At 58.3% G+C, this 26,446-nt stretch overlaps 1 protein-coding gene across 1 annotated transcript in view; it reads left to right on the top strand.

The window, feature by feature from the left end:
- ELL (elongation factor for RNA polymerase II) overlaps positions 1-26,426 on the top strand; it is an 81,480-nt gene extending 55,054 nt beyond the window's left edge. Inside the window, exons 3-12 of the mRNA XM_030880089.2 lie at positions 3,822-3,943; positions 4,319-4,482; positions 6,646-6,920; positions 10,444-10,568; positions 16,006-16,102; positions 17,323-17,797; positions 21,969-22,035; positions 22,258-22,429; positions 23,572-23,616; positions 24,216-26,426. Coding sequence (XP_030735949.1) covers positions 3,822-3,943; positions 4,319-4,482; positions 6,646-6,920; positions 10,444-10,568; positions 16,006-16,102; positions 17,323-17,797; positions 21,969-22,035; positions 22,258-22,429; positions 23,572-23,616; positions 24,216-24,332 — 1,659 coding nt within the window. The 3' untranslated portion in view covers positions 24,333-26,426. The remainder of the gene's footprint in view (positions 1-3,821; positions 3,944-4,318; positions 4,483-6,645; positions 6,921-10,443; positions 10,569-16,005; positions 16,103-17,322; positions 17,798-21,968; positions 22,036-22,257; positions 22,430-23,571; positions 23,617-24,215) is intronic.
- The last annotated feature ends 20 nt before the right edge of the window (positions 26,427-26,446 follow it).

Below are 26,446 nucleotides of genomic sequence, written 5' to 3'. Positions count from 1 at the left end.
TTTACAGAATGAGGTTTGGTGGCACTTGTCAAGGGCCTTTGACTGGTGTCTCTGTGATCTAGGAGCCAACTCTGCGGGAATCATTAGGGATGTGCGCAAGATTGAGCCACAGGGGTGCTTGTTGCTGTGTCACGGGGATAACTTGGAAAGCCGGGGAAGGGGCGGGCAGGTGGGCGGGCGTTGTGCACTCCCGCTTCCCAGGGCCCACAGTGTGCGGGAGCGGCTCTCCAGAAGGAAATAGGTGCTTAGAAAGCGCCCTGGGTCTGGGGTTGAGGAAGCTAGCCTCCCAGTGGGCGGAAGAGGCCACTACAACTCTTACGAGTTGTATTTAGCTGCGCAGTAGTAACTCTTTACCCAAAATATGTTTTATTCTGAGGGTTCCCTGGAAAAGAAAGATAATGAAAACAAACGTTCTCTGAAAACCCCTCTGGCTGGAGAGAGCCTGGCTCATCAGTTTGGTTCCTGTGTGTGCCTGTTTTGTCTTGTTCTTACCTGACTGGAATACCAAGTGCTCCCCACCATTTATCCCCCACCCAGCTCGGGACCTGATTTGTCTCGTCGAAGCTCCCACCTGCACCGCGGACAGACCAGGCCCGGCAGGTCTGGGGGAGGGCTGCCGGCCTGACTTGGGACAGATTTCAAAGGGGGTTGATTTAAGGGCTCTGGCAGGAACTCGACCTACTCGCAGTGGAACCAACACCCCCTCTTGGGCCTTAGGCCTCAGAGGCGGATGTCAGTCCCTCAGGTGCCCAGGACCATTTGGGATGGGACAAGGCTGTTTGTTGCTCCAGGTCCATCTGTTCGTCTGTGCACACAGACACATGACAACTCCCTCTGCCTCCCCATAACCAGGAGTTGGGGCTAACATCAGATGCACCTAAACCTGCCATGCTCGGGCCAGCTGAGGGCCACGTGGCAGCTGAGACCTGGTCCAGAAGGCACACGTACTGCTAAGCGGGGCCCAAGTTTCGGAAAACGTGTCGAGCTCTCCGCTGTCACAGAGAAAGCCACGCATTCCTGAGCCATTCGTGCCCAGCTGGCTGGTTTCCCTGCTGGTTTCCAGCGACTGGTAGCCATTAACCAGCATCGTTAACCAGCAGCAAAACAGCCTGTTAACCAGAGGATTCCATAGGGGGTGGTGCCACAGAGCTGGGAAGGGCCTGGGGCTTCAAGAGCCTCCAGTGCCAGGCTCCAAGCAAGCTCCTCTTCCCACCGTCCTGCAGCCCCAGTAGCTGCACAGACCCTCCTCTGGGCTCTGTACTGTGCCCCCGCCTCCAGGATTTTGGAAGTGGCCATACATACCCATGTGGAAAAGGTTCTCACAGGGTAAAAGGATCACAGTGAAGGTTCCACCACACCCCTGCCCAGAGAGAAGCACGGTTGCATCAAGGCTCATGCTGTACGTACCCTCTCCTTTCCTCGTAGGGGCGATAGCCTGATGGGGACTGTGGCAGTCATGGCAGCCACTGCCCTTTGAGCAGACTGAGATGGAAAAATGCCACCTGGGGAGGCCTGGTCTCTGCCAGAGCCGGGATGTGGCGAGGGGAGAGGATCAAGGTCAGGATGGAGGAAGAGCCACCCGTGTTGGGGTTCAGGCTCCATCGGAAGTGCCTTTTGATTTTTCTGACTTTGTGGTGTACAGTCTTCCTGCCGCATTTTGGGCGACTACATCAGTGTGTACCTGGCTGCGGGTGCATCTCCCACAGTGACCCTCAGAAGCATCTGAGTGCTGGGTTTTCAGTTACTTCTATAATGGAGAACAAAAGTCACATCTGCAAAGGAACGAGCAGACAACACAGGGTGGCTACTAGTGCTGGACGAGATGCTGCACACGCACTGGAGCGTGTGTGTGTGTGTGTGTGTGTGTGTGTGTGTGTGTGTGTACATGTGTGTTTTCCTGCCCGAGGTGAGTGATAGCAGGCAGTCTGGGTTTGAATTTTTTATAGATGCTGAGTGTGAGCTGCTCCATCTCTTTTTGACCCTCATAAAGAAACAGGTGTCTGTGTTGAGATGAGGGCCTGCGTGGCTGGCCAGGGCCGACCTGGCATTGCCACCCTGCTGGTCTCCTCCATGGACTTTGGCCTCACCTGCCACTGGGTGTGTGTCCTGGGGGGGGGGCCCTGCCCCCGAACTGCATTGACAGGATCATGCTGGAGGGCCAGGAGAGAGTGCTGGACAGACCCCAGCTGGGTGGCTGGGTGGAGCTGGGCCAACGGGGCAGCCTTTCTCCTGGGCAGCATTCATCCTGGGGCGGGGACGTGGGGGACAGGGATGATCATTGGCCCAAGGTCATTTGCAGTCCTTGGACGGCTGGTGCAGACTGTCCCTCTCCCCCAGGCCAGGCCCTTCCTGCCCTGAGCGGCTGTGCCTGGGAGCCACTCTGTGACGCCTTGGCTCTCAATGTGCACGGCGGGGGCCTCTCTTTGGAGCAGGGACTGGCTGTGCATTGAGGGCTTCCTGCAGCATTTTGAGCCAGCCCTGGGTTGTGTGACCTCCCAGCTTCCCTCATGGGTCTACACACCACCCTGAGGGCTGGGGCAGGGGAGCCGCATCCCTCCCTGTGGCCCAAGCTGCCGTGTCCTTGCTCTCACGGACAAGGCTCAGACAGGCTGAGCTGCCTGCAGTCACACGTGACAGCTGCGCACAGGGCAGGGGGGATTCAGCCCTGAGCCGCATTCTGTCCAGTGCTGATGAGGCGTGTTAGCGTCCTCACACAACCAAAGAGGAGACGTGCTCGCCCTGGCCTGCTGGGCTGGTGCGACAGCCCAGGAACGAGGCCTGCTGCCCCCTAACCCCCAGTGCTGCCCCTTCTTGTTGACCACCTGTGACCCCACCTTGTGTGTCTGCCTAGCTGTGATGAGCTCCTGTGCTCAAGCCCAGGGATTACTTTAAGGCTGGTCACCTCTGGTGACAGGGTTCTGGAGGCCCTTCCACTGCCTGCACAGGGGCTGGCAGCCGGAATGTCAGGTTTTCCTGTCTGTGTTTTTCAGCAGCTGCTGGCCTTCACCCAGTGTGGGCAGGGGGCCAGAGGGTCGGCCTGGAATAAAGTGGCCTCTGGATGTCCTGCCTATGCTGAACCCTGCACTTTGGCCAGGACTAGTGCTGTCTGTCTGTCTGTCAGCCAGGTCGTCTGTCTCTTCCCTCTGGCGGCTGTGACTTTGCCTCGCTAGGCTACAGTGGTGCTCTCTGAAGTTGGGGTTACATAAACCATGGCACACGCATCCCCTGTCATGGTTGATTGGGGGCAAGTGCTGCCCCTCTGTGAGCCCCTCGGGGCCCGTGCCTGCCTTATTCACGGACACCCAGGTGGAGTCATCAGGGTTTGGCCTGGAGGAGGTGGAGAGGGCGTTGCTAAGTAGGAGTGCGGGTCAGGGTATCTCGACCTCTCAGCATGCCCTGCCCGCTGCTGACGCCCACCCATCTTGTCTCATCTCATCTTTACGGTTGTCCTGAAGCAGATCAGCCCTGTTTGGTGGGGAAACTGAGTCATGGCCCAGCTTGGGGTGGGGTCCCTGCCTCTGGTTGTGTGCTGAGTGCTCTGTACTCCTCAGACTGAGTTGCCATTGCTGCTTAGAAACCAGACACAGGACCCCACCCCCCTGCCACTGCATGAGAACCCAGGACCCACCAGCAGCCTGTCCATGGTGACACGCTGGTCCTGTCACTGTCGGGAAAACAAAGGTGCGTTTCAAAGGAATGTGGTTGCACATTCCCACTGTAAGGGGCATGCTTCAGGGATGGGCCTGGGTCCTGTGCTGGCCCATCCTGTGGTCCCTTCTGTGCTGTGGACCTACCGGTGATGTCCCCCCCTCTCCACGCAGCACATCTCCATCCCCCAGCCTGACTGCCCCACGGAGCCGCGGACGTTCTCCTTCTACCTCTCCAACATCGGCCGTGACAGCCCCCAGGGCAGCTTTGACTGCATCCAGCAGTACGTCTCCAGGTGAGCCTTGCCCAGGCTGCCCCAGGTCTCCCAGTGGGCAGACCCGCCTCCCCCGACTTCCACTGTGGCGTCCCCTGCCCCAGCCTGCTGTGCAGATGTTTACCCACCACCTCCAGCCCCAGCGCCCCTTCTTCCCCTTCTCAAGTGAGCTACCCTGGCTCCTTACAGTGTGTTCAGGGCACAGGTCTAGGTCCTGGCGTGCCACCTGTGGCCCAGGGACCTGGGTTCCCTTGTTTCTTTCGGGTCAAGATGTGCCTTGAAGAAACCGTGTTGCCCAAGTCAGCACCAAGCCCCATTTCTTGGACATGGGGGTGGTGACCATCTCTCCTGGTCATCCCAGGTGCTCATCCCAGCTTCTGGCCCCTTGTCTTGCAGCCATGGGGATGTCCACCTGGACTGCCTGGGCAGCATCCAGGACAAAATCACAGTGTGTGCCACCGACGACTCCTACCAGAAAGCGCGGCAGAGCCTGGCACAGGCTGAGGAGGAGACGCGGAGTCGAGGCGCCATCGTCATCAAGCCCGGAGGCCGTTACCTGGGTGAGGATCAGGGGCCTGGGGCTCCACCTGTGGGGGCCTTGCACCTGCTGGGCACCTGTCGGGGGAGCAGGAGAGACTCAGGGCCCATCCAGACCAGGAGCGGGAGTGACGGGTTGACAGAGGTAGGATGAGCTGGGTCAGTGTTGGGTCAGGACAGAAGGTCCTTCCTGGGTGGCATCTGCTGCCTTCTGAACCCAAGATGGACTAAGGGACCCGAGAATTCCAGGCATTCTGAATCTCAGGGCTCCTCTCCCAGGTTGTAGCCTTAGGGACCTCTGCCCATCATGGAAACTCACCCTACATGAAGCTAGAGCTTCGGTCTGTCCTCCAGCTGCCACCCCTGCCCTCACCTGCCCAGATGTCTCCTTCCCAAGACCGACGTGGCCGGGGCAAGGTGCAGATGACGAGATGCACCCTGTGGCGGGCAGCCTGCTGCTGTGTTGGGGCCAGCGAGGGGCCATAAGGTGGAGACCAGGAAGGAAACGCATTGATCCCTGTTCACTGGGAAGGCTCTGGCCCCTCAGCATCTGCTTGGCAACAATTTCAGTGAAGTCGAGACACTGACAACATTAAAAGTATAGGGAGAAGAGTACTATCTATTTATCCATTTAGAAAGCCCCGTCATCTTGCTGTAGTCTTCCCGCCTCCTGGATGCAGATGGAGTTAAGGAGTCATTGGAATGCATTGCCAGGCAAGAAAGCCCTGAGAGAGGTGTGAAACGGCTTACAGCAGGGGAGAACTTGATGGCTTTTGGGGTTTTTTTCTTCTTTAAGGAAAAGCAAGAGCGTTTCACATTGCTCCAAAGAGCATGCGATTTTCCTTGCTTGGCAGTGGGGTTGGCTCTGAATGAAACCCCAGACGGTGCAGGAATCTGTCCTGCCTGTCAGCGCTGGGCCCCAGTGGATGTGGCTGTAAGTGACCAGGGAGCCTGAGCCCTGGACAGTAAGCTGCCCAAGAGGTGCCAGCCAGAATCTAAAAGGGCTTCAGAGCCTGCTTTTGCTTCAAGATGCAAATGTGGACATTTGTACACATTTGAATACATTTTGGGTGGGTCTTTCAGTCAAAAACTTGGTCCAAAATTCGTGTTACGGTGCCATTTCGGGTACAATGAAGGTTTTTGCAGTAGTTTACGTTCTGGTGGAAACGCTCGTGTCCTGGCCTCTTAAGCCACCGACGTGCACATCCTGGGTGTGTCAGGCCTCTCCCCCCACCCCACGTCGGCCCGTCAGATGGGTCCTCTGGGGACGAAGTCTGGCCCTGAGGATTCTAAAAGCACTTCTTCCCTGTGTTCATTTGACAAATCAGATTTGAGGGATACATGCAAAAGGAAGTCGTCGTGGAGAGGTTTCTGGCCCAAGGATTCAAGGTGTGCGCTGACTTTGCTCAGCAGTCCTCGTTCCTGCAGTGGCGGGAGCGCCGTCCAAGGTGGAGTTAATGACTTAGGAGTGGAAGCACCCTCCTTCGAGAGCAGTGCTGGAGGCTCCATGGAGGATCCCCTTGTACGTCTCTGTTTGCAGCAAGAGGGTGAGGGATCGGCCTGCTGCCCCCGGGCCTCCAAGCACAGCCAGGTCTGCCCAAGGAGCACTTGCCAGGGCCACAGCTGGGGAGCTGCTCACACCCTGGGGTCTCTAGAGCAGCTGCCCAAGTGGCCCTGACGCCTTTATTTTCCTTCTCCTTTTTCATAAAAAAGAATGACGGATCCTGTGGGACCAGCATAGTGCTGTGGAGTTCAGTCTCTGGGTGCCTGCCTCTGGCAGTTATGGGACTCCCTTGTTAACATCAGCCCCCTCTCCCCATATGGGTCAGGTGTTTTGGGTCCCCAGGATGTAGGCTGCCCATGATGAAGTCAGTTAAGGCTCTAAGCCCGCTTCTCTTTCCTGTAGCTCCCGCTTCTGAGACTGTGGGGCCCTGCAAGTGCCCACTGAGCTGTTTGTGGTCAGCAGGTGGCAGTCTCGGCCGCCCAAGGGCCCCACTGAGCAGGTGGGGCTGGACGAGGCTTGAATTGCCTTCTGTTGGGCTTAGTGAGAGCTTGGGGCTGTCGGCCATCGGCCATCCACAGGTGCCCACGAGCTCGCTCAGGAACTTGGCGTCGGCCCCAGGCGGTGGGACACGGTGGCCACTCCCTCACCCCTTCCAGTCCCTAATGCCTGGCTCTTATTGCAGGCAAAAAGGTTCAGTTTCGGAAACCGGCCCCGGGGGCAGTGGATGCTGTGCCCTCCCGGAAGCGGGCGACCCCCATCAACCTGGCAAGCGCCATCAAGAAAACCAGCGCTGGCAGCGTTAGCGGGGGCAGCGGGGTGTCTCAGCGGCCCTTCCGTGACCGGGTGCTGCACCTCCTGGCGCTGAGGCCCTACCGGAAGGCCGAGCTGCTGCTGAGGCTGCAGAAGGACGGCCTGGCCCAGGCGGACAAGGACGCGCTGGACGGCCTCCTCCAGCAGGTGCGTGCTTGCCCTGGACTGGCCTGGGCTGCGCATGTGGCACTCACTGTCCAGGGCCCTCCTCCTTACCAGCTGCGGACACACAGGCAGTGCGCGTAGCACAGGGGATCCAAGACTTCAGTCGCACAAGGTTTTTAGAATTGAACGAAGTCTGAGGAACCCGCAAGCATGAGTTAGCAAGAGCTCGGGCTTCACAGTCAGACAGCAAGGGCCTCCTTATTGCTCATCAGTTGTGGCTCCAGGCAAGGGGCTTCATGTCTGGACCCTCAGGCTTCCATCTGCGGCTGGGGCATGACCACAGCACCTCTCTTGGGGTCAAGAGCTAAGCGGGCAGGAGCGTGGTGCCAGCAGGTGGAGCCTGCTGTTAAGCAACCGGGGCTTTGGAGCAAGGGCGGTGGCCCCAGCACCTTCCTGAGGCCTTACCCTAGAGGAGGCAACTTGAGGACCCCTGAGAAGGTGAGTGGCTCACTCCGGCTTCACCACATCAGCTGGGCCATGTGGATACCACTTTGCCATGAAGTGGGGATGGGCCACCTCAGAGCGCTGTGAGGATGGCACAGCCAGCAGCAGTCACGCCAGCATCCTGAGGAGGAGGCGTGGCCCTGCCTCAGATACTCTGGGCACTTGGATGGTGCCTCCTATAGCAGAAAGTACGCGCCGTGACCATCAGTAGCTATGTCTGAGGATGAGTTTCAGATTTACCGAGTTCTTCAGCAGGCCTCTGGGCACTTCTCTTCCCCATCCCCAGTGCAGTCCAAGGCTGCTGTGACCACACAGCACGTTTGTTGGGAGGATGTCGGCATGGCTCTCATCCCCCCGTGCTCTGGCTGGGGTCCCTGTGTTACCCATTACCCCCCGAGAGTTCAGGGCAAAGGGAACGGGTGAAGAGGGAAGAGAGGCCTCTGTGACATTCCCCTGCATTCCGAGGCGCAGATGCAGGCCTGGGCAGGGGCTGGGCCCCATCCACAGAGCAGGTGAAGGGTGCCTCCCCCATCCTTCACCCGAGGAGAATCCTCTTGTGTCCTGAGGGCTGAGGTGCTCACCAGAGACTCACGTTACTGTCAGGAGCGCCCATGTCCACTCACTGGGTGCTTTTGTGCGGATTTGGCCTCCTGAGCCGCTGTCCCCCACGTGGAGGTCATGCTGGCAAGGACTGAGCAGCACTGTTTCTCCCTGCAAGCTTAGGAGTTGGCTCGGGGCCTATTAGAAGATAGATGCATGGCTCTGGAGCCCAGAAGTTTTCTTTGGCAAAGGGGCTTGCCAAAGCACCCAGAAAGCTCTAGAACCAGGAACAACATTCCCAGGGCGCTCGTTTCCTTGGAAAGTCGCGTGCTGGCCTTGCCCCTGGGAAATGGGGGGAAGTATGTGGGAGGCCCTTTCCCTGGGCTGGGGGCCACCCAGAGCTGCCTCCTGCAGCACGGGGTGACCACAGCAGGGCTGAAGGGAGCTGGACAGAGGCATCAGACATGAGCCAAGACTGGAGACAAGTGCGGCAGCCACGCCCACCCCTGGCTGTGCCCGTAGCTTGCATTGCCATCCAGCCAGGCCCTCGGCCCCTGGTATAGCGTTCTTAGAAATGCCCTTGCTCCCGCTCTCTAATCTTGTTCTGTTTGTGCCCAGAATAAAAAAGCACAATGCAGAATGTGACCCTTAGCTGACCGAGCACTTGATTACACCTGAGATTTACCCACTGAGCAGCCCTCAGATGCGGCAGGGATGCCAGGCTCAGTTCTCTGGAGAGAGAGGGGTCTGGTGGTTCTGACTTAGGTCTGCCTGGGGCACTGCTCCATTTTTAACCCCTGTAACATTCTCATTGCTCCTGGTCCTTTCCTGGGACCAGAGAGGCACCGTACTGGGCTCCAGCTTCTCCAGTGGACTTGGGTTTGGCAGCTCCTAGGGGGTGGCCCAGCCAGTGTCTTGGGGTAGAGCATCCTCCTCGCGCCCGCTCTGATTTCTCCTAAACTGCCCCAGCTGCCTTGTGCTTCTGTGTTTACTACCCAACTTGTTCTCCGCAGCGGTGTGGGGGGCAGGAGGACCCCCGCCAGCTTGGGGATGGGAAGGTGTCGGGGGCTGTGCCTCACCCAGGATGCTCATTTCCAGCCCCCGCAAGTGACCAGGGACTCTGATGAACAGCACTAACAAAACCACACTGCTCAAAGGCGCCTTCTCTATTCCTTCTGTGAAAACAGAAAAGATTTAAGGCATTCCATCTTCCTGGTGGGAGTGTTGACGGGTGGGTGGCTCTTCTGGAGAGCATTTTAGCAAAACGTATCAAGAACCATAAAAATGTTCAGAGCCTTTGACCCACTAATCCCACTTCCGGGAAGCTGGCTGAAGAAAACCATCACCAGCATGGAAAAACCTGCACAAGTGACGTCTGTTTATGCTACAGAGAAACTGGAAACGGCGTCAGCATCCAACAAAGGAGAAACGTTTGAGTACCTCACAGTGTAGCCACTTGGTGGAATATTACTCAACCATTAAAAATACTCCTTGTGAAAACTGCTGTGATGTGGAGAACTTGTAGTCTCAGTGATAGCGAAAAACAGCGCGCCAGCCACACGGCTACACACGCGTGTTCTGGAGACCATGGTGCCCAAGCGAGACACTCAGGGAAGTGCCCGCTTCAGGTCAGGGGCCTGAATTCCGTCAGACATCTTACGGCAAACGTTTTAAATCCATCTTCGCAAAGAGTCTTGGAGACAAGCTCAGCTTTTGTTAACCAGCAGCAGCAGGGCTGGCTGGTTGCAGGGAAGGTGGGCTCAGCATGGTCCCTGGAGGCACCACTCACCCAGCACCCCAGTCTCGGCCGACTCTGCCACAGGAGGTCTGAATCCGAGAGCGGGTATGTTAGTCCATCGGGCTGCTGTAACAGAATACCATAGACTGGATGGCTTATACACCACAGACGTTTACTTCTCACAGCTTTGGAGTCTGGGAAGTCCAAGATCAAGGCGCTGGCAGATTGGGTGTCTGGTGAGGGCATGTGCCCTGGTTTATAGACAGCTGCCTTCTTACTGTCATCACAGGGGGGAAGGGGTGAAGGAGCTCTCTGGGTTCTCCTTTATAAAGACACTAACCCCATCATGAGGGCTCCACCCTCATGACATAATCACCTCCCAAAGGCCCCACCTCCGAATACCATCACCTTAGATTAAGGGGGTTAAGATTTAACGTGGACTTTGGGAGGACAAAAATGGTTCAGTCCATAGCAGGGGGATGGGCTGGTGATGGAGTCTTGGGAGTATAGATGGCAGCCTCCCCTTTTTGGAGCCAACCTAGCCTCCAGCAGCTGTAAGACGTGTATATATGGACCTGCTGCCCTGACCCTTCTGCACCCCGAGGGTTGCTGCGCTGGCACACAGGGGAGCTGTGGGGTGAGGTGTTGGCTCGGGGAGGGAGTGTGCTGTCCTCTTTCCCCTTTCACGTCTGTCTCCGCCTCTCCCTGCCCCCTCGCAGATGCTTTCAGGAACATCTGTCTCTCTCGGGCATCACACAAGGTGACACCAGCTCTGTCTTGCAGGTAGCCAACGTGAATGCCAAGGATGGCACGTGCACGCTGAAGGACTGTGTGTACAAGGATGTGCAGAAGGACTGGCCCGGCTACTCAGAGGGGGACCAGAAGTTGCTGAAGCGGATGCTCATCCGGTAACTGCCTCCCTATCCCTGAGCGAGTTCCCAGCCCCTGGACCTGGGGCAGATCTCATCCCAAGGATGCTGGGGGGGCCTCATCTGGCCCCAAAGGCTGCAGGGCCCGCAAGCAGGATGGAGGGGTCTGTGGAGACTGCCTGGGTGGCCCACCGTGTCCTCCTGTAGGGTAAAGGCCAGCCCTTACCGAGTGGGGTGGAGGGTGTGAGTCACCATCTTGAACACCAGAATGCCCGGACAGAAGGCCCCAGACCGTTCCTTCTGCCCCCTCTTGCCCTTCCTGTCAAGGTTGCTTCCAAAACCTGCACATCCCCACAGGCGTCTGCTGCGGGCCCTCTTTCTTAAAAAGAGCCTCTCAAGGACGAGAAGCAGAGAGAAGCAAAACAAAACTCCCCACAGACAAGATTAAGCAGCATTAATTAAATGCATCCCCTCTCTGGTTAATTGGGACCCAAAGTCAGGAGTGGCCACGGTAGCTCTAGGGAGAAGTGGGTAAGTAGACCCCCATCTGAGGCAAGCAATTAATGATTTCCTTCTCAATTGATGCCTGGCTCCGGAGCCCGGGCTGTGAAGTGAAGTGCTGTTCAGAACAGCCTGATATGCTAATTAGTCCTTAAGTGATTTCTCAGGGACTTGGAGCTATTTATGAAGGATTTTGGGTTTTTTTTGTTTTTTTGATTTTTTTTTTTTTAAGTTTAGCTGTTTAAAGCAGTAATTGCGTCTGGAAAGCAGAGCTGAGTCGGGGCCAGTCTAGGTGAACCCTGAGTTCCTCCTTGGCCCTGCGGGACACTCACCTGCTGTCCCGGGGTCACTGCTCTGGCTGTCTGGAGGTCTCTGGGTGCTCAGGGAGGCTGAGAGGAGATGGTCTCAGCAGAAGGTGCCCCCCCGGCCCCCACTGCCCTCTCTGGGGGGTCCTCTGTTGCCCCAGCAAAGCACATCCTGGGTAGGCAGTCACCTCCTGCAGGTGTTCACATCTATCACGTTTTTTGGCAAAGGGTTGAAATAGTCACTTACACCCACCCTAGTGCTTTGAGGTGGCCAGGGGCACATGGTGGGGGGCACCTTGAGGCTGCTTCCACTCTTCCTTCCTTCAGAGCCTCTCACTGGGTGCCTCGCTGATCTCAGACCCCAAGCGTCTTGTCCTCCCAGAGCTCCCAGGAAGGGGTGTGGCCGAGAGCAAGCAGCCTGTCTGTGTGTGAATGGGTGTGGTTTGTAGGAAACAGCGCCTGGGCTGAATCTTGAGGAGTGTTAGGTGGGAGGTTCCTAGGGATGCGGACTCTGGAGCTCAGTATAATGCCAAGCTCACGCTTCCTCCCTTGTTTTCGCTCTGGGCTGTCTGGATGCTCTTCTCTCCGTCTGCGTGGGCCGCTGGGAGAGCAGCCTCGCCACCGGAAGCCTCTTGGGAAGCCGACAGCTCCTACTGCCCTTGGAAGCGTGAACTGATTGGCGCGCAGAGGGCAGGGTCAACACCCCTGATGCCCGCAGCCACACAGAAGGTTTCTCCAGGCGCCCCTCTGCACAACTTGTTTTTCTTTAGGTTGCTCCCTTCCTGAAGAAAGCCCCAGTTATAGCAGGTCTTGATGCTGTGGTCTCACGGCAAGAAGGAAAAAAACAGGATCTTGGGGTGTTTCTGTTGTTACAGGCAGGGTGTGGGGACTTGTGTCACCCCAGGGGCTATAACACCTCCTTTTCCTACAGCTTGTTCTGAACTCGTACCTGACTTAAACATGCTCACGCTTCCAGGGTCTGCCTGGGCCCCCGTGGCTTTGCTCTGCACAGACGTGCACTCCCAGCATCTCGGCTGTTGACTTGGATGCTGCCCCTGTGCTTTTAGTCCCCACGTGTGTAGCTGCTTGGGCCTGGCCTGTCCCAGGAGGAGTCTGTGGACGTCGCAGTGCAGGATGAGGCCTCAACTCCACCTGGCCCTGAAATCAGTCACCCCGGCCTGCCCGTGTCCTGGCCTCACCTCCCCCGGGGCACAGCCTAGACAACCCGAGCCTCAGTCCGTCTCGCACGCATCATGCTTTCCCTGGAGTTGGTAACCTGCTTGGCCGAGTTGTTACTTTCTCTGCTCAGCGTTCTGTGTCCTTCATGTCCAACCCCAAGCTCCCCGTGGTTGTGCCGTGGCCTTTTATCACTATCAGGGGATCAGGGGTTCCACCGGGAGCTGCCCCCGTCCCTTGCAGGTCCTTCTGTTCCTGGGTCTGTGATTCTGCCCTGGGGTTGAAGGGACGCAGCTCTTGGAGCATCTCTCAGAGGAGAGGGCTTTGGGAGCTCCATCTGTCATATCTTCACGCCTGGGTGGCCGTCACACTGGATTGGCAGTTGGCGAAGTCTAGTCTTCCAGATTGGAAGGAACTTTCCCTCTATGTTGAAGACCTGGCCCCCGGAAAGCCACGGAGGTTCCCTTCCTGGCCCTGTATCCATCTGCATGGGCACAGGATGGCCTGGCGGGTGCTCTGGGACCGGCGCCCCAGCCCTTGCAGTCTGAAAACTTGCCTCGTCCTTCTTCCCGTCCTGGGCGTGGTTGTGAGAGGCCTCACTGTCCTCCCTCGCCCTTCCTCTCATTCTGCCACTGGGGGCTGTGCTGCACCGTTCACCATTGTCTTCCCTGTTGTTTCTTTTAATTTCTTCTACTTTTGGAAGATTCCTTCTCCCTCTGTCTCTTTTTTTGCCATTGTTGCTAGTTCCCAAGGTGCAGCTCCCACTTCTCTCTAGTTCCAAAGCAGTCACCCCAAAACGAAACCCCACGTTAACAGCCACTCCCCGTTCCCCCTCTCCCAGCCTCACTAAGCTGCCTCTTGTCTTGGTGGATGTGCCTGTTCTGGATGTTCCATACAAATGGGATTATGTACTCCAGCCTTTTGTGTCTGGCTTCTTTCACTTGGATTAGGTTTTCGAGTTTCGTCCACACTGTAGCACGTGTCAGAGCCTCACTCTTTTTTATGGCCAGGTAGTATCCTATTGTGTGGGCATTTTGTTTATTCATTTGTCTGTCCATGGACACTTGGATTGTTTCTACCTCTTCATGATTACGAGTAGTGCTGCCATGAGCATTCCTGTACCAGGACATGAATATAGCTGACATCGATTTTCAGTTCTCTCAAATATACACTGAGGAGTGGAATTGCTGGGCCATATGGTAATCCTGTGTTTAACTTTCTGAAGAACTGCCAAACTTTTTCTCAGTGGCCACGGCATTTTACATTCCCACCAGCAGTACTCAGTTCCAGTTTTTCTACATCCTCACCAACACTTGTTATTTTCCATTTTTTTGATTCTAGCCATCCTGGCAGGTGTGAAGTGGTATCTTATCATGGTTTTGATTTGTGTTTCCCTGGATGAATAATGATGTTGAGCATCTTTTCATGTGCTTATTGGCCATTCGTATGTCTTCTTTGGAGAAATGTGTATTTAAGTTCTGTGTCTTTCTAAGGCTATTAAGGATGGTGTTTTTCTCGTGGATTTAAAGTTTTCATCCCCTTACAGTGTCTCTCTTTCTTTTCAAATGCATTTTCCTGTCTATTTTGGGGTCTGACATTTGTTGCCTGGAAGCCCGGGTGCGCAGCCTCTTCAGGACTTTCCCATAGGCAACGCAGCCTCCTCAGGAGCTGCTGAGGCGTTTCTGAATCCCCCATAGGCCCCTCTGTTTCCTCTTCTCCCGAGGCCACGTCTCTGTCCATCCTGTGTGGCCCGAGCATCCTGGAGAAGGCCTGGGCTCCTTCACTCCTGAACATGCTGTGGGCTCCCTTCCCTGCTGCCCCACAGCAGGCCGGGACCCAGAGCAGGGCTCTGGGGGGACAGCCTGGCAGGGGCCCCTCTGCTGAGGTTCCTGAGGCACCCATCCTGGGCCCGTGGGGTTCTGTGGCCTGGGACTCTGTTTTCTTGGATCCTATAGGACAGTCACCACTTGTACTTCTGCATTGAATATCATTTCTCTCATTTCTCTCATTTCTCTCTCTCTCTTTTTTTAAATAAATGTATTTTATTTATTTTTGGCTGCGTTGGGTCTTCGTTGCTGCATGTGGGCTTTCTTTAGTTGTGGCGAGCGGGGGCTACTCTTCGTTGCGGTGCGCAGGCTTCTCACTGCGGTGGCTTCTCTTGTTGCAGAGCATGGGCTCTAGGCGTGTGGGCTTCAGTAGTTGTGACACGTGGGCTCAGTAGCTGTGGCGCACGGGCCTAGTTGCTCTGCGGCCTGTGGGATCCTCCCGGACCAGGGCTGGAACCCGTGTCCCCTGCATTAGCAGGCGGGATTCTTAACCACGGCGCCACCAGGGAAGCCCCCTCATTGCTCTCTTCTTCCCTTTCTCTTTTATGCCTTTTTAGTGGGGGCTTGAAAGAGAGTGGATGTAAATACCTGGTCCTCTGTCTTTAACCGAAAGCTCTGGTCGCTTCCACGTGGCTGGAGCAGCAGAGTTGCCCTCAGCCTCATGGATTGTGTTGCCCCAAGTGCCTGCATGTTTCGGGCCCTTTTCCTGTGGCTCTGCTTGCATTTCAGGCCACCGTGGAGGGGACAGCAGCAGTTGTCTAGAGTGTGGCTGTTGGTCAGGGGCTGGGCTCTGCTTGTCACTGGTTAGAGCAGCGCAGACATGGCCCTGGACCTCAGCTCAGCTTCCCTGCAGGGCGTGGAGGGCCCTCGGCACCACTCCCAGCACCTGGCCAGCTGCCTGGGCTCCCATGAAGCGCACAGTCTCCGGGAGTGCAGGAGGCTAAGCGGAGAGCCCCCTCCCCCCCGCCGAGCCGGGGTGACTGTCGGGGGCCTCCATTTGTGTGTCAGGCATTGGGGTGTTTCTTCTCTCTTCCTTGGCTACATTGTTGTGCTCGCGTCCCGCCGGACTGGTGGCCACCCCTGCCATCCCTGGAGGTGCTGTGCCTGGGCTCCCAGGACGATGGGCGCTGAATCTGGAAGGCCCTCCCACCACAGACCAGGGCATCTCAGTCCTCTTCTGTGTTCTCTGTTTCTGCAGTGAGTGTTGTTTATTAGGATGACAGTTGTTTTTAAAAGTGAGGACCAGCACCCCAGTGACAGCAGCTCCCCTGGGGACACAGCATGGATCTTGAGTGTCTGGTCAGTTTTATATGGGTCCTTGGTCTCCATGGTAATGAGAGTCTAGATGAGTGGGTGGTCATCTGACCCTTCTCTGGGCGCAGAACACCCAACGGGACAGTCCTCCTGGCAGTGAGGCTGTGACCTTGGCCACAGGGCAGCTGTGGATAAACCCAGGGTGGAATGTGCTCAGGCTGCTCTCTGCCTGCCGGGCCCTGGTGTACCCATCACACTCAGCCCTGCTCTGGTTCTGCTCTGGAGTCAGGCCCTCCCCAAATCCCTGGGCGTGAATGGGACAGCGTGGTGTCAGTGCAGGGACAGGTGGGCGTGTGTGCGCCCCACAGGGCACTGCTAAGGATCCCTCCAACCCACCCTGCTTCTCCTTTGCAGGAAGTTGTGCCAGCCACAGAGCTCAGGCGGCCTCCCTGGGGACCTTGCGGCCAACAGTCCCCCGGGCGAGCACGGGAGCTCAGCCTCACCCCCTCAGGTAGGAGCGTGGTGGGGAGGGAGGGTGGGTCTCACCAGAGCCAGTGGGCCTGACCTGGCCTTGGTTCCTACGGAGCCTGTTGGGCTTTCGGCTCAGGGCTGGCAAGCTTTCTTGAATGAGTGAACAGCTGGCTGGGGGTTGGGTGTCCTGGGCCTGGGACTTGGTTATGGTTCCTTGGTTTACCTGTGGGTATGTGGCCGAGGGAGGGCAGGCTGCTGAACCACACTGAGCCTCCTGCTTTCTGTGTGGTGGGCGCTCCTGCCTCCTAGGGCTGTTGGAAAACCAGCCAGGGCGCAGTGGGGTCCTATGAGCAGTGGCCACGGCCATGTTAGTCAGTAGTCGGGAAGGGCATTTGGGGGGGCCTTGCTGTTGGGGGCTTGATCTTCAGCAATACCCGCCTCACCGTTGCTTGAGCTGTTTGGTGAAAGCTCTCCCCACCCACCTGCATGCTCTGACTTATGAGTCCCACGTCTCCATCCCTGCTTGGGAGAGGCCAGCCCCTCTTCTCCCTCTTCCTCCTCTGCCCTGGAGGCACCCAGCCTAGGCCCATGACCCTTAAAGCCTCCCCGTGGCTGTAGGGCCGTTGTGGAGAACAGAGGGCCTCATTTCACTTGCGTCCCCACTGCTTCCCTCTGATCCTGGGTTGCCCATCTGCCTTCTTTCTCCCTACCGCTGCTTCCCTGGTCCTGGGCCACCTGGTCTGATCCTGGCTCCATTCCTGGGGTCTGGCCTTGCCTCACAGGCCTCAGTGTTCTTGTCTGTGAAATGGGGATGAAGCCTGCACCATGTCACAGGGTTGCCACGGGGATCCAAGTAGTCAGGGGCCTGGAGGTGTTGGTCCTGTCCTGTGGGGCTGCCCTGTGTCACTCAGATTTGGCTCTGTCACTCTTCCCATCGTCCAGGGAAGATGCTGAGCACAGTGGTGTTTTAGACCAGTTCCCAGAGGTGGCCCTTCTGGTCTGCAACCAGGTCCACTAATGACCCAGCGCCCTTCCTCCGCTCTGGTGGCCTCTGGGCCCAGCTGAGAGCTGAGACCCTGGGCAGGCAGCCCCGGCTGAGCTCTGGGCATCCTGGGCCTGGCTAGTGTTCGCGCGCCCCCATGTGGTCAGCGTGGGCCTTGCGTGTGGGCCCTGGGTTTCCTCCGGGCCTGCGGTGCCCAGCCTCTCCCCAGTAACTCTAGGCACAGGCTCCCCTCTGAAATTGTCTCCTTTCCTTCCCAGAAACGGCCACAGCCTCCTGATTTCATCGACCCTCTGGCCAACAAGAAACCCAGGATATCGCACTTCGCCCAGAGAGGTCAGCCTGCAGTCAATGGGAAACTGAGTGTGCCCCACGGCCGTGAGGCCCTGCTTCCCACCCCGGGCCCACTGGCTGGTACAGACGCCCACCTGCCCCTGCGGCTGGAGCCACCACGGGCCCACGACCCCCTGGCCGACGTCAGCAACGACCTGGGCCACAGCGGCCGGGATTGCGAGCGTGGGGAAGTGGCCGCCCCGGCACCTACTGAGTGCCTCAGCCTGCCCCTGCTGACGGACTGTGCCCAGCCCAGCAGGCCCCACGGCGCCTCCTTGCACGGCAAGTCCAAGAAGAAATCCAAGAAGCACAAAGACAAGGAGAGGGCGGCTGAGGACAGGCACCGGCCCCGGCCGCCAGACCAGATGTCGGGCCCCCTTGGAGCCCCACCAGTCGCCCCGGGTAGGTGCCAAGAGGCAGGCCTAGGGGCAGGGGCTCTGCAGGAGGGTGTTGCCAGGAGCCTGAGCACTGGCCCCATGCCCACCGCCCTCACTCCACAGAGTGCCGAGAGGGCTGCCCACGAGCCCCCACTTCGGCTCAGCCTGCACATGAGGCCTCTTTGCCTCCTGTGTCCTCGCACCGGCTCGTCTGTGACTGCCCTGGCATTGTTATGCTGAGAGCCTCTTGCAGTCCTGTGTGTGCCAGGCCAGCTCTGGGGGCCAGGGGCTTGGAGCCTGACGAAGCTGAGGCTCACGGGAGGAGACATCACACAGGGAGAGCAACAGTTCCAGGGCCCAGCTCTGGCTGCGGGGAGGTCCCAGACACAGAGAGAGAACAGGGTGGGACTGGGGCTCAGGGAAGGCAGTGGGGGGCAGGTCCTGGTGGAGAGGGAGGTGGACAGCCCCTGGATCACCAGGGACCTGGTGTGGCCTGCTAGGCGAACATTTCAGCCTGTGGAGAAAGGGTTTGGGAGGTGGGCCCAGAAGGAGGTGGGAGACTGTCCATAGAACAACAGAAGGTAAGAGCCAGAACACGGTCTTGCAGTTGCAGCCTGTGGGGAAGCTGGCAGTGGAGAGACCCTCAGCAGGATGACGGGTGCAAGGCTGCCCAGGGCCATGTGCTGAGCAGGGAAACCTTCTCAGGCCCGGGGCACTGGGGAGGCGCATGGATGGGCTAGGATGGCGGTGGGGCTGGGGTCATGTCCCCCAGAGCCACCCCGCCTCCAGTTATAGCCCTAGGCACCTGAGCCGAGCACCCCTTGTGGCTACTGTCAACCCCAAGAATAATTCAGGAGGCTGCAAATAAGAAAATCGTGTATTTGAGGTCTTAAAAATTACAGTTTGGGAGACGAAGATTCAGGTGAGCGCGAAAGAGTGTTCTGAGGAGGAGAAAGAGTCGGGCTTATAAAGACAAAAGCCACGAGTCTGTTAAAGGTTGCCTGGTGAGGATGGTTTAGCTCTGACGCAAGTCAGAAAATATTTGTTTTAGGTTAGGGGTCCAGTAAGTAGACAGTGTCACGAGTGTTTTTAGGGTAGGGGGTCTGATGAGTAGATAGGCTGTCACAAGTTTCTGGCAGATGACTTCATTGGGTCAGAAGGTCAGATTCCATCTAGGCTGAGACGTGCACAAGTCACACTTCCTTAATGGCCTCTTGGTTCCGTTTTTAGAGCGCTCTTTTAGCAATACGGACTCCATTGTGAATTTCCTTTCATGTAATTTAACCTTATCAGCATGTCCTGGCAACAGGCGCAGCCACGGGGGGGGGGGGGGGGGGGGGGGGGGCCTCGTCACCTGCTGCAGCTTTCTGAAGATTTCCTCAGGAGGGTTCCCAGCAGGGGGCATTCCTGGATGGGGTGGAGCCACTTCTCCTTAAGGCTTTTAAATTTGTCCTCACCTATCCTTCACGGGCTTGCCAGCCCCTCCCTCTGTGGCTGGAGGGCAGGTCCTGGAAGAGCAGGGTTGGTCCGGTGAAGACGGACTTTGCAGTTCCGTCAAGTCCCCTGGTATTCCTCAACCCTGTTGCACGCTAGGCTTCCTAGCACCTGTGGGTGGGCCGCGGGGGAGAAGGCGGCCTGGTTCCCGGAGCACACGCTATCTGATCCGGCTCCTCCTCAGGGAGACAGGCTCACGGGAGGAGACATCACACAGGGTCACAGAGACATCACTCAGCAAACTGCTGAGCAGCCGGGCAGCGCATTCTGCCCCAGATGGCAGAAGCGGATGCCGTGTGCTTCTGGCAGGGCCCTGGGCAGGAGCACTGTGGGGCCGGGCATCAGATGGGGCCAGGAAGATGCTGCCCAGGCCGGCCCACACGCAGGGCTCAGATGGCTTTGCGTCCTGCCCGGTGTGCGTCAGCTCCAGGCAGCTCCTCCCCAAGCCGAGGTAAGAAAGTGACATTTGGGGTCAGGCAACCCAGGGAGTAGAGGCCCCAAGGAAAAGGAAAAGGGTAACTGAGGCACCAGAAGCCGGGTCTGGCGCCAAGTGATCCACCTTAAGCCGTCTCTCAGGCGGCTCAAATGATAGTGGTAATAGGTGGGTGCAAAGCCCCCCCAAGCTCCCAACACTCACACACACACACACACACCACACACACCTCTGCTGTAACATGTTGTCCCCAAGCTCCCAACACACACACACACACACACACACACCACACACCCCTGCTGTAACATGTCCCCAAGCTCCCAACACACACACACACACACACACACACACACACACACACACACACACACACACACCGCTGCTGTAACGTCTGTTGTGACTCCTTCCTGGGTTGGGGGCATGTGCAGGCAGGAGCTACCCACCCACTGTTAACAATAGCGTTGTTCTCTGAATGCTCCCCCAGCCTCGCTGGAGAGCGCTCCAGGTCAGCCCCTGAGGAAGCTTCCTCACCCTTATGTCCTGTGGGGCAGAGGGATGGGCATCTGTTTAACCCACCCTTCTGCGTGACACTGTCCCCCTAGTCTGCTGTCCCAGCCCTGCCCTGTGATCGCCTCTGACCCTGACAGGTGTGGCGGCTTCCACCTGTCAGGCAGGTGGCTCAGCTCAGCCTCCCTGTGGCCCCCACTCTCGAGGCCCCCCTCTGGCCATCTTCATCCCCCTATGCCGCAGGCCCACTCCTGGGTCCTACGCCCACCCTCGACTGCCCCCGACTCTTGCTCAGGCTGTGGATCCCTCCTGTGGCCAGAGGGTGCCTTCCTGGGCAGGCTGGCGTGCTGGGTGGAGGGCTTGGGCTCAGCCAGGCCAAGCTCAGGCCCACTGACCCCTGTGTGGAATTGGGGGCACCCTCTCTCATTGGCACCCAGACCTGGGTCCTGCAGGGTGAACTCACAGACATGTCCCTGCACCCCCTGCCCTGGGGAGGCACAGGAGAAGCTAGTGGAGGGGACACATGGGTGTGGGAACCAGCTCGGCTGGTGCAGGGGCAGCCAAGTGACAGCCTCACGCAGCCAGTGCCGGAGCAGGAGTGGGGACCACAAAGGTTTGCCACAGGCTGGACCCCAACAGTGTCTTGGGTGCCAGGTCAGCCTGACCCTAAGCCTCAAGGCAGAACACCCCAGGAGGCCTGTCGTGTGTGGGGTGTGGGTGGTGGGAGTGTAGACTAAACCCTCATGTATGTGCCTGTTGGGCTGCATTCTGGGGAGGCCACAGCCTCTTCAAAGGTGACACCAGGTGGGGGTGGGCTCCATCCATTGGTGGGAATTGCACCTCGCGCTGGAGTATAAAACCACAGGAGGGCTCAGCAAACTGCTGATCCACTGGGTGGGCTGCTTTCCTCTGAGAGAGGCACAAAAATACGCACTCAGGATATGCTTCAAAGCGATCAAATTGCTTCTCAGTTGTGGGGAGGGGGAGGCCAGCTGGAACAGTTTCCAAGGGGAAGAGGACCGGACTGTAGCTTTGGTCGACTGCAGCCCGGGCAGGCCTCGAGCCCTGTGGACAGTCTTGTGTCACAGTCCCTGGCCTCGCAAGCCACCAGCCCAGCCCTGTTCCGGGGCTGCCCCTCTGATCCTGAAGTCCCATCTCTGGTGTGAGGAACGGGAGGATGGGGAGAGGGGGTGGCTCAGACCAGGGACCGGAGCCTGCAGAGCCTGCAACTCCATCCACGGGGAGAGGTGTGGACAGGAGCCAGGGCTGTCCCTGCTGGCCGTCTGACTTTGTCCTGTAGGGCTGGAGCCCGGGATACCCCTGGGACTCGATTATCCAGGGGTCACCGGTTTTCAGCTTAGTGATCTTTTACACGAGGTCAGTGGAGGCGGCAGAGGCTCTGGACGAGTTGCCCAAGCTTTGCCCTGCAATGAATCCATCCTTTGGGGTGCTTGCTGAAAACGTACCCACGATGCCATCTCTGCACGGCTGTGCTTTGGGGACACACACCATGCTGCCTCGCCACTTCTCCCACGGGCTGAGGGCACTCCTGGCTGCAGCTGGACCCCCGAGGTAGCCAGACAGCACTTGCCCAGTGCTCATGCCTCCTTTGCCGGTCCTGGCTCCCGCTACGTGGCCTCAGCAATCCTCTGCACGCAGCGTCCCTTCCAGGGCCTTCAGACAACAAGGCATCAACCTTCTGAGGATCTCACCGTGGACACACGAGCTGTGGACTCAGGAGTTATGCGTTTGCTCTTTGTAGGTTTAAATGGGACCTGCAGCAGCTCAAGTGTTCCCACGTCGACCTCCGAGACTCCCGACTACTTGCTGTGAGTACTTCCCTTGCCGGCTGTGCCTCTCCCCTCCGGGCCCCTGCCCTGCACGTTAGCAGAGGCAGAGCTGACCCCAGGCCATGTGTGTGAATTCCTGGCCCAGTCTGCGCGAGGTCAGGGCTGCTTCCTGGGTGGGGCCGGCCGCAAGGCTGTGGGCACTTCCAGGCTCTCTCCTGCCGCCCCCTGAGCCCCTCCTGCCCCTCTCTCTGGTCTCTCCAGAAAATACGCCACTATCTCCTCCTCGGAGCAGCGCCAGAGCTACAAAAACGACTTCAATGCTGAGTATAGCGAGTACCGAGACCTGCACGCCCGCATCGAGCAGATCACACGACGCTTCACGCAGCTCGATGCCCAGCTCCGGCAGCTCTCCCAGGGCTCTGAGGAGTACGAGGTAGAGCCCTGCCCACGCACGTCCAACGGCTCTGCCCGGTGCTGGCATCCTCGGGCATGTTCTGGGCTGAGGGCCCTGCTCGCCCGTCCTTCCCACTCCCCAAGTGGTTTAGGCCTGTCCCTGGAGCTCAGCGTCCTCAGCAGTGGGGCCAGTTGTGACCGACTCCGCAGGTGGGAGATGACCCACGGGGGCGGGGGCGGTGTTCCGAGCAGTGGAGACAGCGGGGAGCAGCGGGCTGGGGTGCCTGTGTCCCCACCTCTGAGAGCGCCTGGGGTCCCCTCTGCAGCCCACTACCCACGTCACACGAGAATTCTCAGTCCCCCAGCCAGGAGGGGCTGGCCAGGCCACACCCCACGGCCCATCAGAGCTGTCACAGACACAGTGGGGGGTGGGAGGGGATGGAGGGTCCTTGGGGTTCCCCCGCCCCAACCCTCTTCCTCTGGCCAAGGGCACCTGGGTTCCCCAAGCCATCCCATGTGGGAGCTCACTGCAGGGGGCTTGGTCACCAGCCCTGGGACGCCAGCCCTCCCCCTTGTGCCACCTTTCAACGCTGGTTACCTGACTGCAGGGCCAGCCCTGATTAATCGTGATGTTGGGGTCCATCACCCCTGGTGGAGGCCACTTGGGTTTCCAGAGGAGATGGCTCGTGATTGGGGCAGAGAAATGGGGCCTCTGAGGGTGTAGGACAGAAAATCCCCAGGGCATCTCTGTCCTCCCTCCTCCCTGCAGGCCCCACAGGGACACTCCCCAGGTGGTCAGGGGGCCTCTGCGCTTGGCCTTGAACGGTGCACAGGCCAGCTGGGTGCGAGGGAAAGGGGCCGTCCCATCTGCTCTTTGCCTCCTCCAGAGGCTCTGACCAGCCCGCCCCTCCTACCGCGTGGCCTCATGCTTGTCCCTGAGGCTGGGCGCCTGCCCCTCGCTCCCCTGGCCCAGCTTCCTCCCCCACCTCCTGCCCTGCTCATCCCCCAGCCTGCCCCCTGCCCCTCCTCTGTGCTTCCTCACGCCATCACGCCATGCTGAGGCCACTGTCCCCCAGCATGCGGTGACCTTGCAGGTCGCAGGTTATCAGGGAGAAGGGGACATTCAGTTGGGGTGTCCTGCAGGTAATGCATTGTTGGCTTTCTCTTTTGTTTTTCCTCCAGACTACTCGTGGGCAGATTTTACAGGAATATCGAAAAATCAAGAAGGTGAGTGTCCATCCCTTTGTTGGGGTAGGTGGGGTGGGGTCAGAAGCTGTTTCAAGATGAGTGGCGCCAAAGTCTGGGAGAGGAGGGAGGGAGGAAGGGCCTCACTGGGCTGGTCTCAGGCCCTCGGAGTAGCCCCCGCCCCTGGTCACAGCTGAGGAGCTGAGCCTGTCGTATGAGCTTGGGTGCAGCCCCCACCCCCGCTCTCCCAGTGTTTGATGGGCACAGCCCCAGGTCCTTTCCGCCTCCCAGCCTTGGGCTCCCTGAGAGTCTCCTGCGATGTGGTTCCACAACAGCAGCTCACGTTCCTGAGGGCCACATGTGCCAGGGCGGCTCACTGCCAGCCAGGCCCCCGCCAGCCAGGCCCCCGCCCAGCGTGGAAGCTTCATGACCTATCTTGCCTCAGCCTCTCACCCTGGCTGTGACGGTTTCCCAGGGTGGAGCCGAGGGGCGGAGCAGGGGTCCCCGTCATGGCATGGAGAGTTCAGGCCGCAAGCAGGGCGAGTGGGAACCTGGGGCAGCCAAGCGGGGCAGCTCGAGTTCGGGTTGGGCTCTCAGCCTAGGCCGTGTGGGCGAGTGTCAGCCCGGCCGCTCTCTTACAGACCAACACCAACTACAGCCAGGAGAAGCACCGCTGCGAGTACCTGCACAGCAAGCTGGCCCACATCAAGAGGCTCATCGCTGAGTACGACCAGCGGCAGCTGCAGGCCTGGCCTTAGCTCAAGGCCACAGGGCAGGAGGCCCCACCCAGCCAGCCAGGCCAGCTCACCTCACCGGGCTGACCGTTCTGGATGGTGGGGGAGCTGGGGGTGAGGGGGAGCTGAAGATGAGGAAACAAGAGATTTATTTGAAAAAATAAACGTGAGGAAGACGCATTCATCTGAGCCAGGAACGCCGGCTTTCAGGGGAGTCCCTGCAGCCCTGGCGCCCACAGGTCACACAGACCCAGGTGGGGTGTCCACCTCCCCCGGGGCCCCACACACCTCCTGAGCAGCCTCCCCACCCAGATGGGCTCCCCAAGAAGCCCACCTCCTCGCCAGCCCCCCCCCGCCCCCCAGGGGCTTCAGCTTCCTATCAGTGAAAGACTCCAAGGCCGGCCTGCCTGCCTGCCTTTTCTAGTTTTATACAAAGACAGCCACTTTTAGCTACTGCTTATGAGACTTGAGTCTATTTTTATACGAAAGAGAAAGCATCTTTTTTCTAAACCTGTGCCTCCCCTCCTTGGACGCCCAGGGTCTAGGCGCTGCCCTGTGTCCTTTCTACAGTATTACAGATGCTCGGGAAGTTCGGCGTTGTTTCTGCGAGCTCCAGGGCTCCCAGGAGAGAACCCGTGGTGGGCGGGCAGGGGTGCCTCTCCCACGCTGGTCTCCCTCACACACAGCCTCTCCCTGGCTCTAAGAGGGTGGGCAGGGCAATGCGACCCCTGCAGCTCTATTTGGAAAACTCCAGCTGGTCCAGGAGCAGCTGCTGGGAGCCACCAGGCCCGCCCTGCTATTCCAGGCCCTCAGCTGTCAGGGGTCACTGGGAGTTTCTGTGCTTGTAGCCCGCGCTCTGCGGCAGCAGTGTCGGATTTTATTTTACTGTCTTCTCGATTCTCCCCTTTGCTGCTGCTCTTCGTTTCGCACTGTTGAGACCAAGTGGTCTCCATGCTGTTGACCTCGCCCCGCCCCTCAGCCCACTTGTGGGTCCTGGGGTCGTCTTTGCAGAGCCGCCACGGGGTTTGCACTCAGGGAGGGGCTGGGGGGTCGATAGAGCCGGGGGCGGGGGGGCGGGGGGAAGAGTGAGCTCGGAAAAGGCGCCGGATCCACCCATTTTGGGGGTGCTGGTCCGAGGACACCCCAATTGCTGCTTAGTCACTGTGCCTAGTCTAATGTCCCCCAGGGCGTGAGGGGGCGTGCGTGTTTGTGTGTGAGGGACCCCCGGGCGCGGTGGGGTCTAAAGCGAGCGTTCACATGAATTCAAAGCCGTGTTCAGCGAAGCCACAACTGGGGAAGGTCATGGGGGTGGTTGCAGCCCACAGCCCAGAGGTCACGGGGGGGTGGGGGCGGAGGTGCTGCCGGGAGCCGTAGCAAGGGAGAACGGAAATGCTCACGTAGACACGTCTAGTTTTCTGAGCTGTGGCGGTGTCTCCTGATGGCTTCCCAAAGAGCAGGCACGCCTGCATTGTGCCCACCCCACCCCAGAGTCTCTGTGGGACCCCTGGGGTGCCTGGAGTGCCGAGGATGCTGATCCTTTCTGTTTCAACAGCTGTTGTTTTGTTTCTCATTTGGGATGGAGAGGGGGAAGGGCTGAGCACACCCTGGGACCCCAGGTTCCCCCGACAGCCATCTTGTACTCAGCCTGGACGTGCAGACTCAGGTGAAATGGGAGCACTCAAGGAGGCCCCACCCTGGAGGGCCGAGCGGCCCTCTGCCCTGGGATCCAGTTCAAGGGACTCTCAGTTCAATTTCCTCCTCCTCATTGTTTTTTATTGTTGTTGTTTATTTTCTCCTTTTAAGGAATCATGAAGCTAAGAAAAGTTTTGTGCTTTGGGGGTTGATGGACAAAAGTTCTAGCTGATTAAATATGGTCTAACTTATTGATACTGTTTTTTTTTTTTCCTTTTAATATTGTACTGTGGAGAAAAACTTTTGAGCCATGGAGTTGGTGTTTACAAGAACTTTTCACTTTTGCCAAAATGTTACAATTGAAAGGCATCTGCATCTTTAGTTTCCTAATATTTTCTTAAAAGAACTAGTGTCCTTTTTGTACACTAAACAGGTGAATGCTGATTTTTTTCAACCTATAATAAATTTCACTGAACTGAACCTGTCGGCCCAAGCTGGAAGTGTAT

Source organism: Globicephala melas, chromosome 3 (genome assembly GCF_963455315.2).
Source record: "Globicephala melas chromosome 3, mGloMel1.2, whole genome shotgun sequence".
NCBI lineage: Eukaryota > Metazoa > Chordata > Mammalia > Artiodactyla > Delphinidae > Globicephala > Globicephala melas.
Note: the sequence above shows the minus strand (reverse complement) of the source record. Positions and strands in the feature narration are given on the sequence as shown.